At 36.6% G+C, this 13,598-nt stretch overlaps 1 protein-coding gene across 1 annotated transcript; it reads right to left on the bottom strand.

Annotated features, from left to right (window-relative positions):
- Positions 1-4,250: 4,250 nt before the first annotated feature.
- gjd6 (gap junction protein delta 6) lies at positions 4,251-5,405 on the bottom strand. The gene has a single exon (XM_048183337.1). The coding sequence runs from the start codon at positions 5,403-5,405 to the stop codon at positions 4,251-4,253; it is 1,155 nt and encodes a 384-aa protein (XP_048039294.1).
- Between the last annotated feature and the right edge of the window lie 8,193 nt (positions 5,406-13,598).

Genomic DNA, 13,598 nt, shown 5'->3' with positions numbered 1-13,598 from the left:
CTCTGTGCAGAATGTTTCTTGTGCATGAAACTGAACTTTGAATGACTGTTTTTGTTTCTGTATTGGCCAGATACTGCCGTCCACCGTCACAAACGTGTCAGACCATTAACTTTTTGACTTGTCATTCCCTATTGTATCTTTTTCTGGCCAAATTAAGCAGTCAGAGAGCAAAAAGGGAAAAAAGAAAAATATGTTTGACACAAATTATACTTAAAGCTGCAATGTGTAACTTCTGTGCCACCGAACTTAAGTTGCCAAAAGTACTATTTTTTTTTCTATTTTTTTTTTTTTTACAAAAACAAAAATGTCAGTGATCATTCATGACTGTTCAGTTACAAGTTTATTTCTTAGTGTTACAGGTTGGTTTAGATGCCAAACCCTCAAAAGCCGTAATAATAGTTACACTTCCCTTAGCAAATACCTCTAAATGTTTTCAAATATACCTGGATAATAAAAATATATATATTTCCTAATTCGATTCAAATCACATTCACAAGCTCTTGATTTGATTAAATTTGATTCTAGTTCATTTGGATATATTTCGATTATGCAAGACGTGTGAAAGAAATTCTCAGTCAACTTTCCAGAATGGTATATTACAAAATTATGATTTATTTTTTAAACAACAGGCACAATATCGTTTCACTGATTCATTCGTTCATTAATTAGACTACACTGGTTTACTTTAGCTGTTTTTTGTTCATCCCAACTCAACTGAAACATTTTTTTTTTTTGCAATTATTTCATGATACAGGAATGTTTTATCTGATCACATTCAATTCGTACTGCAAGCTATCAATTAAATATCACTTTTTTGCTGCAGATTAAGTAGCGGGGATGCGCAGTTACTGAAAAGCAGTGCAGCAAACATTTACAAAGAATAAAGAGAGATTTAGAGATTTTTTTCCATTCTTTGGACAAACGTGTTCTCCCCAAAAACGCCTCCACTGGTTGAGCCAGAAGTTCATGTGTCAGACCACTATTGAGCACTATTTTGAAGGTGCTGCAGTGTTTACAATCCTCAGGAAGTCAACCTACTTACACGACCGTTCAGAAGTTTGGAGACGGTACTTTTTTGTAGACAAAAAAGAAATGAATACTTTTATTCAGCGAGGTCACATTAAATTGATCAGAACGACAGTAAAGACGTATGATGTTACAAAAAATTTATATATTTTTTAAATAAATGCTGTTCTTTTGATCAAAGAATCATAAAAAAAATATAAACTGTTTTCAACATTGATAATAATCAGAAATGTTGCTTGAGCAGCAGATCAGCATATTAGAATGATTTCTGAAGGATCATGTGACACTGAAGACTGGAGTAATGATGCTGAAAATACAGCTTTGATCACAGGAATAAATTACACTTTACAATATATTCACAGCTATTTTAAATTGAAATAATATTTCATAATATTACTGTATTTCTGATCAAAAACATTAAAAAATCATTAAAAGAAACAACCCAAATTTTGAACGGTAGTGTATAATTGTCTCAGCACAAAATACTCAAAAAAAAAATAACACATGGCAGCTTTAAATTCAAAAGTAAATAGATGTTCTAGTAAACTGAATGATCTGATTCTTGCAGAAATAGTATAGCACAAAAAACAACCTGATTTCTTTTAGAAGATGATTGTGAAAACAACAAGAAACTGTCAAAAGAAAACCCCAATCATCTCGATCTCTAGATATAGTATAGTTCTGTACTTCCAAACACTATTACTAATTCCTGAACCAATTTTACAGTGTTCTTATGAAATTTCTTCTCCAATGTTCATCACTACATCACTGAGTGAAAGGATAAGGCTGCGAGTTGTTTTCTTTTTGCTCTCTGGCGTAATTTATACACAAAGTGGTTTATAGATGTTGTAAATGAATATATTATTACACACTGTATATTGCATAAATAAATGATGTGGAAATATTGATTACATGTCATGGCTGATTGTACAGTTTTTTTTTTTTTTGTTTTTTTTTTAAGCTCATCCAAACAAACAAGTAGCAGCTGCCTTTAAATCTCTCATTTACTAACATACACTAAAATGGCATTTTGTAATCAAATTTAAAGGATTAGTTCACTTCAGAATTCAAATTTCCTGAAAATTTAATGTCATCCAAGATGTTCATGTCTTTCTTTCTTCAGTCGAAAAGAAATGAAGGTTTTTGAGGAAAACATTCCAGGATTTTTCTCCATATAGTGGACTTCACTGGGGTTCAACGGGTTGAAGGTCCAAATGTCAGTTTAAGTGCAGCTTCAAAGAGCTCTACATGATCCCAGACGAGGAATAAGAGTCTTATCTAGTGAAACGAATGTATATACTTTTTAACCACAAATGCTTGTCTTGCACTGCTCTGTGATGTGCCACACATTACGTAATCATGTTGGAAAGGTCACGCGTGATGTAAGTAGAAGTACCGCAGTAGAGCGAAAAACTCCATCTCATTTTCTCCTCCAACTTCAAAATCATCCGACATCGTTGTTTTACCTTTTTTTTTTGTAAAGGGTGTTTGATTTAGTCTTTGCACGTTCGCTTTGTAAACACTGGATCGGTACTTCCACCTACGTCACACGTGACCTTTCCAACATGATTACGTAATGCGTGACGCATCGCAGAGCAGTGCAAGATGACCATTTGTGATTAAAAAGTATACCATTTTTATTTTATTTTAGAAAATGACCAATCGTTTCGCTAGTTGAGACCCTTATTCCTCGTCTGGGATCGTGTAGAGCCCTTTGAATAGGATGACCCGATTTCTCATGGTGGAATACAGGACGGGATGGACAGGCACCCCACCCGCAACCCCATTTCACATATTTCATTGATATGAGAAATGTTATTTCATGATAATTATATATATATATATATATATATATATATAAAAATAAGAACAAGCGTTCCATAGCGTTCCAAATAAAAAAAATAAAAAAAAACGTAACATGCATACATTTATTTAAAATATTTTGTTGTTTGATTAACATTAATGACACAGACAGGTATTTTAGGCTGCTTCCCCTTAACAGTGCTGCTGATTTAGAGATTTTGTCGCTAGATTTAGTGACTTCCCCACCCCTTTTGAGACCCCAAAAAAGCCTAGCGTCACATTTAGCAACTTCTTAGACAAACCTTATCTAGATTCCGTGACTCACCCACTGATCTATATTTATATTAATATGTCATCTAGCGACATTTAGCGACCAGTTTTAGCTATTTTCAACTGAAAGCAATTGGCAACACTGTCCCTTTAAAACCGAATGCTAGAGTTTACTGACACACATCCGGTTTTCAGTGAGCTGTATGCGTTCACTCAAGCCATAATCGACTGTATTTACGTGAGATACTCCACATGATGGGCGTTTTGACAACTGTGTCTGTATTTGACCACGCAGGCGCAAACTGAACTGAAGCGGGATCACGCGCTTCTGGTGTGTGTCATTCAGCTTGATACCACGTTGACAACTTACTGCGCATAATAACTTGATAAACTTTTTTTGAAGTTTCTTGTTTAATGTACATGTACGCTTCTTTGACATCTTCGCGTCTGACTTGATCTCCACCACGCTCTCTAATATCCCGCCTTCACGAACTGCAAGTTAACCGATAACAAATTGTGATTGGATGGTAATTTTGTTCTCCATAATATACTATGACGAGATTGGCTACCTTTGATTTGGCTATTCTCGCGTGACAGAAAACCGATACTCGCTTTTATACCTAGCAAAGACATTTTAGGAAAGAAGATATAGGCTACGGGACAAAACATGATTTTTTTTTTCATAATAAGTCGGGACACTAAAAATAGTGCACTGTTCTGGGAAAAACGGTTAGTGACGAGCCATTGTGGTTAAAAAGTAAATAAATTTTTAAAGTAAATGGCTGATGGTTTCGCTAGATAAGATCTTTATTGCTCATCTGGGATCATGTAGAGCTCTTTGAAGCTGCACTGAAACTGACATTTGGACCTTCAACCCATTGAACCCCAGTGAAGTCCACAAAAAGGTTTTCCTCAAAAACCTTTATTTCTTTTCGACTGAAGAAAGAAAGACATGAACATCTTGGATGACATGGGGGTGAGTAAATTTTCAGGAAATTTAAATCCTGGAATGTTTTCCTCAAAAACCTTAATTTCTTTTCCACTGAAGAAAGAAAGACATGAACATCTTGGATGGCATGAGTAAATTATCAGGAAATTTGAATCCTGAAGTGAACTAATCCTTTAAGACTCTTCAAATTGTCCATAACTCTTTATATCCAAACCTCAGTGCTCCTTTGTTTTGTTTTTCTTTCTTTGCTCGGCTGCGATTTCCCCTTGAGCGATTGCGTTCCTCTGTAGGTGTCCTTGTCTTTCTTCGTCGAGCACTTCCCAGCACAGATCCAGTCCGGCTGGTGGTCCACAACCAGATCTAGGGTAGGTAGCGAGGTAGTGCTGGTCACGTCTCTGAAAGTCAGAGAGGCTATGGACTGCGAGTCTTGGTTTATAGCGCCGTATCCCCTCCAGGAGCTGTCCTTGATGAGCATCGACTTCTTGATCATCTTCCAGCCCAGATGATTGAGCTCCAAGAAGTTGAGGAAGATGCAGAAAACACCCACGCAAAACATGAAGATCAGGAAGATGGTTTTCTCGGTGGGACGCGAGACGTAGCAGTCGACCCTCTGCATGCAAGGAGACGCCGTGCACACGAAGTGAGCGGGAACGTGGAAACCGAAAAGGAGCCACTGCGCCACCACGAAAGCGACCTCGAGCACGGCGCGGAAGCACACGTGGAAGATGTAGTACTTTGAAAGGACTCCCAAGGAGCCTTTGGACGGAGCGCCGATCTCCCGCAACGCCTGCGAGCTTTTCTGGGCGCTCTGGTTGGCGATCCCTTCGAGGACGTCTGCGAGACTGTGACCCAAGTGCTTGTGTGACTTGATGGAGCAGCTGTCCGAGTCGCAGCTGCGGTCGTACGCCTCCTTCGTCTGCTCGGCCTCTGGCTGCTTGGATAAGTTGTGCCAGGTGTAGATGATGAAGCATAGAGAAGGCGTCGACACCGTGATGATCTGAAAGACCCAGAATCGAGGCTGAGAGATGGGGGCGAAGGCGTCGTAGCAGACGTTGGGACACCCCGGTTGAAGGGTGTTGCAGACAAACATCTCCTGCTCGTCCGTGTAGACGTCCTCAGTCGCCACGGCCACGATGAGCAGGCGGAAGATCACCATGACCGTGAGCCAGAGGCGTCCGATCATGGTGGAGTGCTGGTGCACGGCGTCCAGCAGCCGCTTGAGCAGCGTCCATTCTGTCATGTCTCTACGCGCCGGCCTCCTGAAGTACAGCACTTGAAATAGATCCACTTTAGCTCTGTTGCCAGCAAGGACGGGTGTTTTCATGTTACAGCTCTGGCCAGAGAGCGAAGGTGCCATCACTGCTCCCAGCCATCCCTTTCTCCTTCAGAGATAAGGCCTCCGCTTGGGACCGTGCCGGCCACTTCACATTGGTCACATGGTGCTGTCGCTTGTCTTTAGAGTCCATTTACAAACCGCTGGAGAGATAGCGTCGGCAGATTACGTCCTTTTCAGATTGCCGCCGTACACGATAGGATGGGTTGCTTCTGAAGGCCACGCTTTTAAAAATACGCCTCAGATAGTGGATACGTCCATGTGCTAATCTGTCTTATACTTTAAACTTGGCATTGTGTGCTATGAATATTGTTGGCTCTTATGACAAATTGCTTATGTTGTAAGCTGCTTTGGATAAGTGTCTGCTAAATGGATAAATGAAAATGTGATAGTTGCCTAGTGCATAATTTTGTCTGTTTGTAACTTTAATCATTTTCAATTTGAGTTAAAATTTCTCATATACCACTCAAACATTTGGGGTTGGAAAGATTTTTTTGTGTTTTAAGTAGTTACCAATTTTCAGCATCATTACTCCAGTCTTCAGTGTCACATGATCCTTCAGAAATCATTCTAATATGCTGGAATTTTTGATGAATAGGAAGTTCCAAAAGAGCAGCATTTATTGTAAATAGAAATCTTTTGTAACATTATAAATGTCTTTACTGTCATTTTGGATCAGATTAATGCATCCTTGCTGAATTAAATTATTAATTTATTTTTTTTTAAAAAATCTTACTGCCCCCAAACTTTTGAATGGTAGTGTATGATAGCAGATGCCTTTCACCAGTATAGGATAAATATAGGAGAAGTAAAATGTTTCTAAAACTGATGAATGATACTGGTTGTTTACAAAAGTGAAAGCAGCTATTTTGAATCTTAAACTAAAATAGACATGATAGCAGTTATCTTCATGGTATCTGCTAACTGGCCCATGTTGATTATATGAGCCCGTAAAAGGTCTGACACGAGCGGATGCTAAAAAAAAGCAATAACCATTGGGTTATTGGAAATGGAAATGTTGCTCTGTTTCCAAACAACTTAAAAGTCAAATATTTAGAAAGTAAGGCAGCTCACTATGTATCATTTTGAACGATTTGGAACGCTCTAGATTGCCAGCAGCTCCATGCGTCATACAACGAGCATTCCTTGAGCTCTGGAGACTTAACTCACAGTTAATTTCAACAGAGCTTAGAGTTGTTGTTAGCATCACGCACTAATACTGAAAATGGTGAAATGGTCTAATTTTTCATTTCTTTTTATTTTACTTTTAAGTTTATTGATAACTTAATTTTAAACATTTTTCTCACTTTGTTCGCCATCTTAAGTTGCCTTTTTAGCCCATCGCAATGCATCATGGTATTGTCTTCTCAGAGAAGAATGCATCTGATTCGGTCTTAGGGTACATTTACACAACAAAAAAATAGAAACGTTTTTACTTTGCACATATGACAACGTTGTCAAAGCGATCTCCGTTCAAGCCGATCCGTGAAAACAACTAAAAATGCTAAAACCTAAAAAATGTAAATTCTGTCATTAATTACTCACCCTCATGTCGTTCCACACCCATAAGACCTTCGTTAATCTTCGGAACGCAAATTGAGATATTTTTGTTGAAATCCGATGGCTCAGTGAGCCTGCATAGCCAGCAATGACACTTCCTCTCTCAAGATCCATTAATGTACTAAAAACATCGGTTCATGTGAGTACAGTGGTTCAATATTAATATTATAAAGCGACAAGAATATTTTTGGTGCACCAAAAAAACAAAATAACGACTTATATAGTGATGGCCGATTTCAAAACACTGCTTCAGGAAGATTCGGAGCGTTATGAATCAGCGTGTCGAATCAACGGTTCAGAGCACCAAAGTCACGTGATTTCAGCAGTTTGGCGGTTTGACACATGATCCAAATCATGATTCGACACACTGATTCATACCGCTCCGATGCTTCCTGAAGCAGTGTTTTGAAATCGGCCATCACTATATAATTCGTTATTTTGTTTTTTTGGCGCACCAAAAATATTCTCGTCGCATTATAATATTAATATTGAACCACTGTACTCACATGAGCTGATTTAAATATGTTTTTAGTACATTAATGGATCTTGAGAGAGGAAATGTCATTGCTTCCTATGCAGGCCTCACTTGGATTTCAACAAAAATATCTTAATTCGTGTTCCGAAGATGAACGAAGGTCTTACAGGTGTGGAACGGCATGAGGGCGAGTAATTAATGACAGAAATTTTCATTTTTGGGTGAACTAACCCTTTAAGTCTGACGTCACGTGTTGCCGTTTCCGGGTCCAAACGCTCTAGATGCCCCAAGAATACAACAAATTGTGCTAATATACACTCATAATGTGATGTAATACTACCAAAAGATCATAATCCCACCCTTATATCTCCATGCCGAAATCCCAGTGATTCATCTTTTATAAATCATTAAAATATTTGTGTCTGGGACACCGTGAACACGGAGACTGTAATGTGCATCGCTAGTTTTTAAATGCTTGGCTTCACAATGTACTCAACTGTGTAGTGTATGAATTTTATAAGATTATTTTTTCATTCAACATTGGAATCTGATAGCCCCTCCACTATGTAATGAAGGCTGCACTTCTATATACAATCCTACAGTTCTTGACTTAATTTTAAAGGATTTGTGCCAAAAAAGGTTCTACATAAGGAAAAATGTCTTTCATGTCTAATGGGTTATTTCAGTTTTTTTTTTCTAGTGCATAAAGTATGTTTATGAGCTGTTTAATTCATAAAATTTAATTGAAATAAAAATTAATTGAAATAAAATATATTAAAACTAAATCCATAAGATGATCCCATGATGGGAACCCCTAAAAGGTTCTATAAATGAAGCGCCAGACAGAAAGAACCCTTTACGGTTCTATATAGAACCTTTTCATTACACACTTAAGACACACTTAACGACTAGCTAAAGCATTCTAAGACTGAGCTCAACACACAAAGACTGACAATTTTGCAATGCAAGTTATTGACAATATTATACTTAAGTTACAGGCAAAAACATTGTTTTTTTTATTGCACTGGTCAATTTTGAGATTTTGGGTTATTTGGCATTTTGTAACATGTTGTTTCAGACTAGTGGAAAGAAAACATCCAAAATATACTTTTAGGTGTTTATTTTATTGTATTTTTTCTGTTTGCATCAGTAGATTTCAATTACAAGGTCTTTTTTTCTCAAAATGAGTTTTTTTCTCATGCACTTTTGACTGTATTTTCTTATTTATGGAGTGATAAAAAGAGATCCAAAATCCCCTCTGTATAAACCTTTGACTTTAATGTCAACAATATGAAACAAAAATTTTGAAACTGGCTTTATCCAATGTTCAAATTTCTGTTTGGGAAGTGCATATTTAATTACATACTGCCTAATTTGCATATTTAAACAACTTTTTAGTAAATTTTCTGATCAGTTTTATCAGTTTTCTGATGATATCTACTAGTTATTTTTTACCCATTCATCTGGTTTCTTGTCTGAAGGCAGTATTTTAAAGGTATATTTTGACCTCACAGTATATTGTTTAGGCCGATATGTGTAATTGTTCTCCTCTGAACACATAAAGTACATTTGGCTCATAGGGCTGGTGATGTTGAAGTACTCACCATGACTAATGGCTTTATCAGTCACATTTGCAGTGATGTTGCCCCTGGCTATCAGACATGGATGCAGGTCTCAGGTCACTGTAGGAGTGTGTGTGTGCGTGTGTTAATACGTGTGTGTGTTGCGTTTCCAGGAAGACTGTGCTCAGAGAGTTCCTGTTGATCTTTGATGAGCTGTCAACAGTGTCTGAAACTTTATCACTCAAGCACATGTGTAACCAACACATTTCATATTCACTTAATATTTGAATATTTGCATGTCGTGTGCTGTAGATGTTTTGTTAGATAAAATATATGGCTGAAGAGAAATAACTTGATACAATTATTGTGGTGAGGTGAATTAGTATTAACTTATTTATAAAATCTTATGTTGAGGATAAATCTTACTTGTCATTGGTTCATCATTTTTTCTAAATATTTTATTGAATATTTAAATTGTCTTGGCAGTTTACGACTAATATTAGGGAATATTTTTTTAGTCTGTTGCACCTTCTAAAATTAGAAACCAAAATGAAAAAATAGAGCACGGTATATATTTTATTTAAAGTATTTTTGTCTAAATGTTTGACAAAATATCTAAAAATTCTTGAAACAAGAGAAATTAACTTGCAGAAATTAACAGCAGAAATTTTTTTGTAACCTTGGCCAGATCTGTGCCTTGCCACAATTCTGTCTCTGAGCTCTTCAGGCAGTTCCTTTGACCTCATGATTCTCATTTGCTCTGACATGCACTGTGAGCTGTAAGGTCTTATATAGACAGGTGTGTGGCTTTCCTAATCAAGTTCAATCAGTATAATCAAACACAGCTGGACTCAAATGAAGGTGTAGAACCATCTCAAGGATGATCAGAAGAAATGGACAGCACCTAAGTTAAATATATGAGTGTCACAGCAAAGGATCTGAATACTTAGGACCATGTGATATTTCAGTTTTTCTTTTTTAATAAATCTGCAAAAATGTCAACAATTCTGTGTTTTTCTGTCAATATGGGGTGCTGTATGTACATTAATGAGGAAAAAAATGAACTTTAATGATTTTAGCAAATGGCTGCAATATAACAAAGAGTGAAAAATTTAAGGGGGTCTGAATACTTTCCGTACCCACTGTGTGTATATATATGTGTGTGTATATATATATATATATATATATATATATTACATTTCTTTCCTGGAAAAGTAAGTAAGCCTAATTGAAAACTCGTTAAGATGTAATTTTTTTCAGTGTACTTTTTAAACCTCGGTCCACATGCATTTAACTTTTCTTTTTCCATAAGTTCCCAATGGATAAAATTTAGTCCTGCTAGGTTTTTCTCATTAGATGTCCTGTTACACTTTTAAAAAAAATTTTTTTTTTTTTTTTTTTCTTTTTATTTATTTCATTTTTTTTTTTTATAAATTTTTTTTTGTTATAGAAATTTATTCAATTTTGTTGGAGCAGCACATATGGGGTGTTTTTGCAGATGGTGCGAGTTCAAATCTGTCTTTTCCGATCCTTTCCTCATTGTTTCTCCTTTTATCTCTCATTATCAAATTAGAAATACGAAGCTGCATTTGGCCGAGAGTGAACGCACAACAGCGCCTCAGCAGTCACACCTCACTGCATCCCACAACATTAAAGAGGAAGTTCTCTTTCGCCAAAGCTTGTTTTATTCCTGTGATAATCCCTGGTGTCTGGGTCTCTCCTGCAAGCGTCTAAGAGGTGTCAAAGGAATTATTCACCCCTTCACGCGGTTCATGAAGAAATCCACATTGATGTCCGTCCCCGCCGGCCATTCTAGCGAGCAGCTTGGCCATGAATAGCAGACAGGATTAGTGCCAACAGGACAGAAAGAAAAGCGAGCAGACAGAGGGAGGAAAGAAAGAGGCAGATTTATGGGGCGAGACTCAATGAGAGTGAAAGACCCTCATATGACTACTTGTCTACAGTGTTTCCCCTCTACACTTTCATCTAAGCTAGACCTGCGGTATAAAGAAAGATATTATGAATAAATCAACACTTTACTGCCTAATCTCTCGTGATTGTCGCAGCTGAGTTTCTCACGTGTTCAAAGATCTGTTTTTTTGTGCTTTATGCTTCTGTTGTGTCTGCGTCTACTGGCTTTAGGAGACATTTCTAATCAAATAATCTGACCTCCAGGCAGAGGCGATGTTCAGAGGTTTGAATGACAAGTTAAAAACAGGCCTTTACAAACACTCAAAACCACTCTGGACTGTTTGTTACTTTAATTTTTCAACAGGTACGAGGTGTTTTCTGCTTCATGTCTTCATGTTCATGTAATACTGCTTAACTGTTTAATTCTCTGTGATACACAGCTTTTTGCTTTATTATTTTGATATGGGTTTTTAATGCCAATATCTAGATAAAATGTGTCTGTATGTATGTGAAGTATGCATGCATGTAATTAGGGTTGCAAATTGAATTGTTTTACACAATTATTAATATTTTTAACTGAAAATTCCTTGAAAAATAAGAATACTGAACTTATATGATGAATATTTAAAAAAATATGACAATGTTGCAAATTAGCTTTAATTTAAAAATCACCTTGACAATACAGACGCACAGATACATATATGTGTATATTAACGTACACACAGACACAAACAAATATATTTATACAACAGTTCATTCTGATTCTCGAATCTGATTGGCTCAAAGGTCTTTCCAGCCATGTGATATTCTACCAGTATCGCCACGGGAACCGTTTCACTCTGCTGTCAGCATTCCCATTATTCCCACCAGCAAACCCACTGTATTTTTATAGATACTACTGTTATTTTGTAGCGGAATGTAGTTTTAAGAGTTTTTTAGGTGAGAATATAGTTGTGTAGACCTCAGATATGCGATTTATATGTAAACATATTTGAAAATTTGTTTAGACGCTTTCAGAAATGTGAGCTCCAGGCCGTCAGCGAGCGTTCAGAGCTCATGTACCCGCAGAGAACAGCTTCATCTCAGCCAGTCCTTCAGGAATTTGCTGCTGGCTCTTATGTAGAAAGTGTTTAAACATGAGGTATAATTGGTTTTGGGTATATCAAACAGGCAATCTTTGGTCTTATTAATCTATAACTTGTTCTAGAGCTAATAGATTTGGCTTAAGGGCTATATTAAGATTCATAACTTTATATTTACATTGAAATTAATTCCTATACTACCTAGAGCACTGCTTTTATACGTTTGACTGAACTGTTTGCTTGTGTTTATTTCCTATTTTACTTCTTATACTGTTATAATTGCTATTGTTGTTCATTTAAATATTATTGTTCAATAAATAATATTTTTTTATAAATAACATGCTATATTTTTAGGTATTGAGAAAGAGTCCGTTAGTGATTTTGACTTCAGTGAAAGTTACACTAATACGCCATTAGATGGCGTCAAAAACTGCCTTTATGAGTGAGTCAGTCAGTCACAAAGACTTTTATATTGAAGTGGACTGAAACAAGGAAACAAGGACATTGTTTTTACTTTAAACAACATCTTACAAGATGCAACTGACAAATGCATTGACTAGCGCTGTCATGGGAAATCCTCTTAAATGTTAAAAGGACAAAGACAAAGATATCGCTTTCCTCAGTGGACATTCAAAATTTTGTGATTATGAATATAAGATTGACCTGAAGAATATCAGATGCATGTAATACTCTCACTCACTCTCTCTCTCATAATACTCTACATATGAACGTCAATGAATCGACTTTGTTACTAGACGTCTAAAGTGACGTTTTAGAATTAGTAACAGAGGCTTGAGCTCAACTGTTAAACTGTCAACTTGAGATTAGAATCCGTGGCAGAAGGAAGTAGTTCCTCACAAAAGAGGTTTTTTTTCAATCCGTTGTTGTTTCTTATTTATTAACACACTTGTGTTGTTTAACTGTTGTATAAATGCAATATCACACTCATAGCCATGCAATATGGCTGTATATCAGCACGCTGTGATTACCTACGGCACTCGTGATATTGCTCCTTTACGTACTGTGCAAAAGTCTTAAGCACTTTATTTTCAACAACAACAAAAATGGTTTTAAGCCAGTTATTTATATCTTTTGCTGTAGTGTGTCAATAGGAAATATCAGTTTTCATGTCCAAACATTCATTTTGCCATTAATTGTAATAATCCAGTGAGATTTTTGTATGAACAAGGAGTCTGGATAAGAGCCGGTATGATCTGATCTCACCATCATCGAGTCTTTCTGTGATTACAGAAAAAACTGAGACAGACAACATCTCCAAGACGCTTGAAGAAACTGACATGAAAAACTATGTGCAAGTGTTCCTGGACAAAAGCTGTTTTAAACGCAAAATCACACCAAATATTGATATGATTTAGTTAATAGAAGTCCATTTATGACATTACTTTTGAGAGCATCCTCACTTCACAGCATTTTTACACAAGTGCCTATACGTTTTCACAGTGCTTTGCAGGTCGGTTTCTTCAAGCGTCTTGGAGACACGGCCACAGTTCTTCTGGATTTAGTCTCAGTTTTCAAGTAGCTAATTAAAAGATAAAAAGTTAAAAGATAAACGTCTATAAAATGTAACCCTATTTTATGATCACTACTTAAAAGATGTCTATATTTT

This window comes from Megalobrama amblycephala, linkage group LG3 (genome assembly GCF_018812025.1).
Source record: "Megalobrama amblycephala isolate DHTTF-2021 linkage group LG3, ASM1881202v1, whole genome shotgun sequence".
Classification (NCBI taxonomy): Eukaryota; Metazoa; Chordata; class Actinopteri; order Cypriniformes; family Xenocyprididae; genus Megalobrama; species Megalobrama amblycephala.
This window is presented reverse-complemented; position numbering and strand designations above follow the sequence as displayed.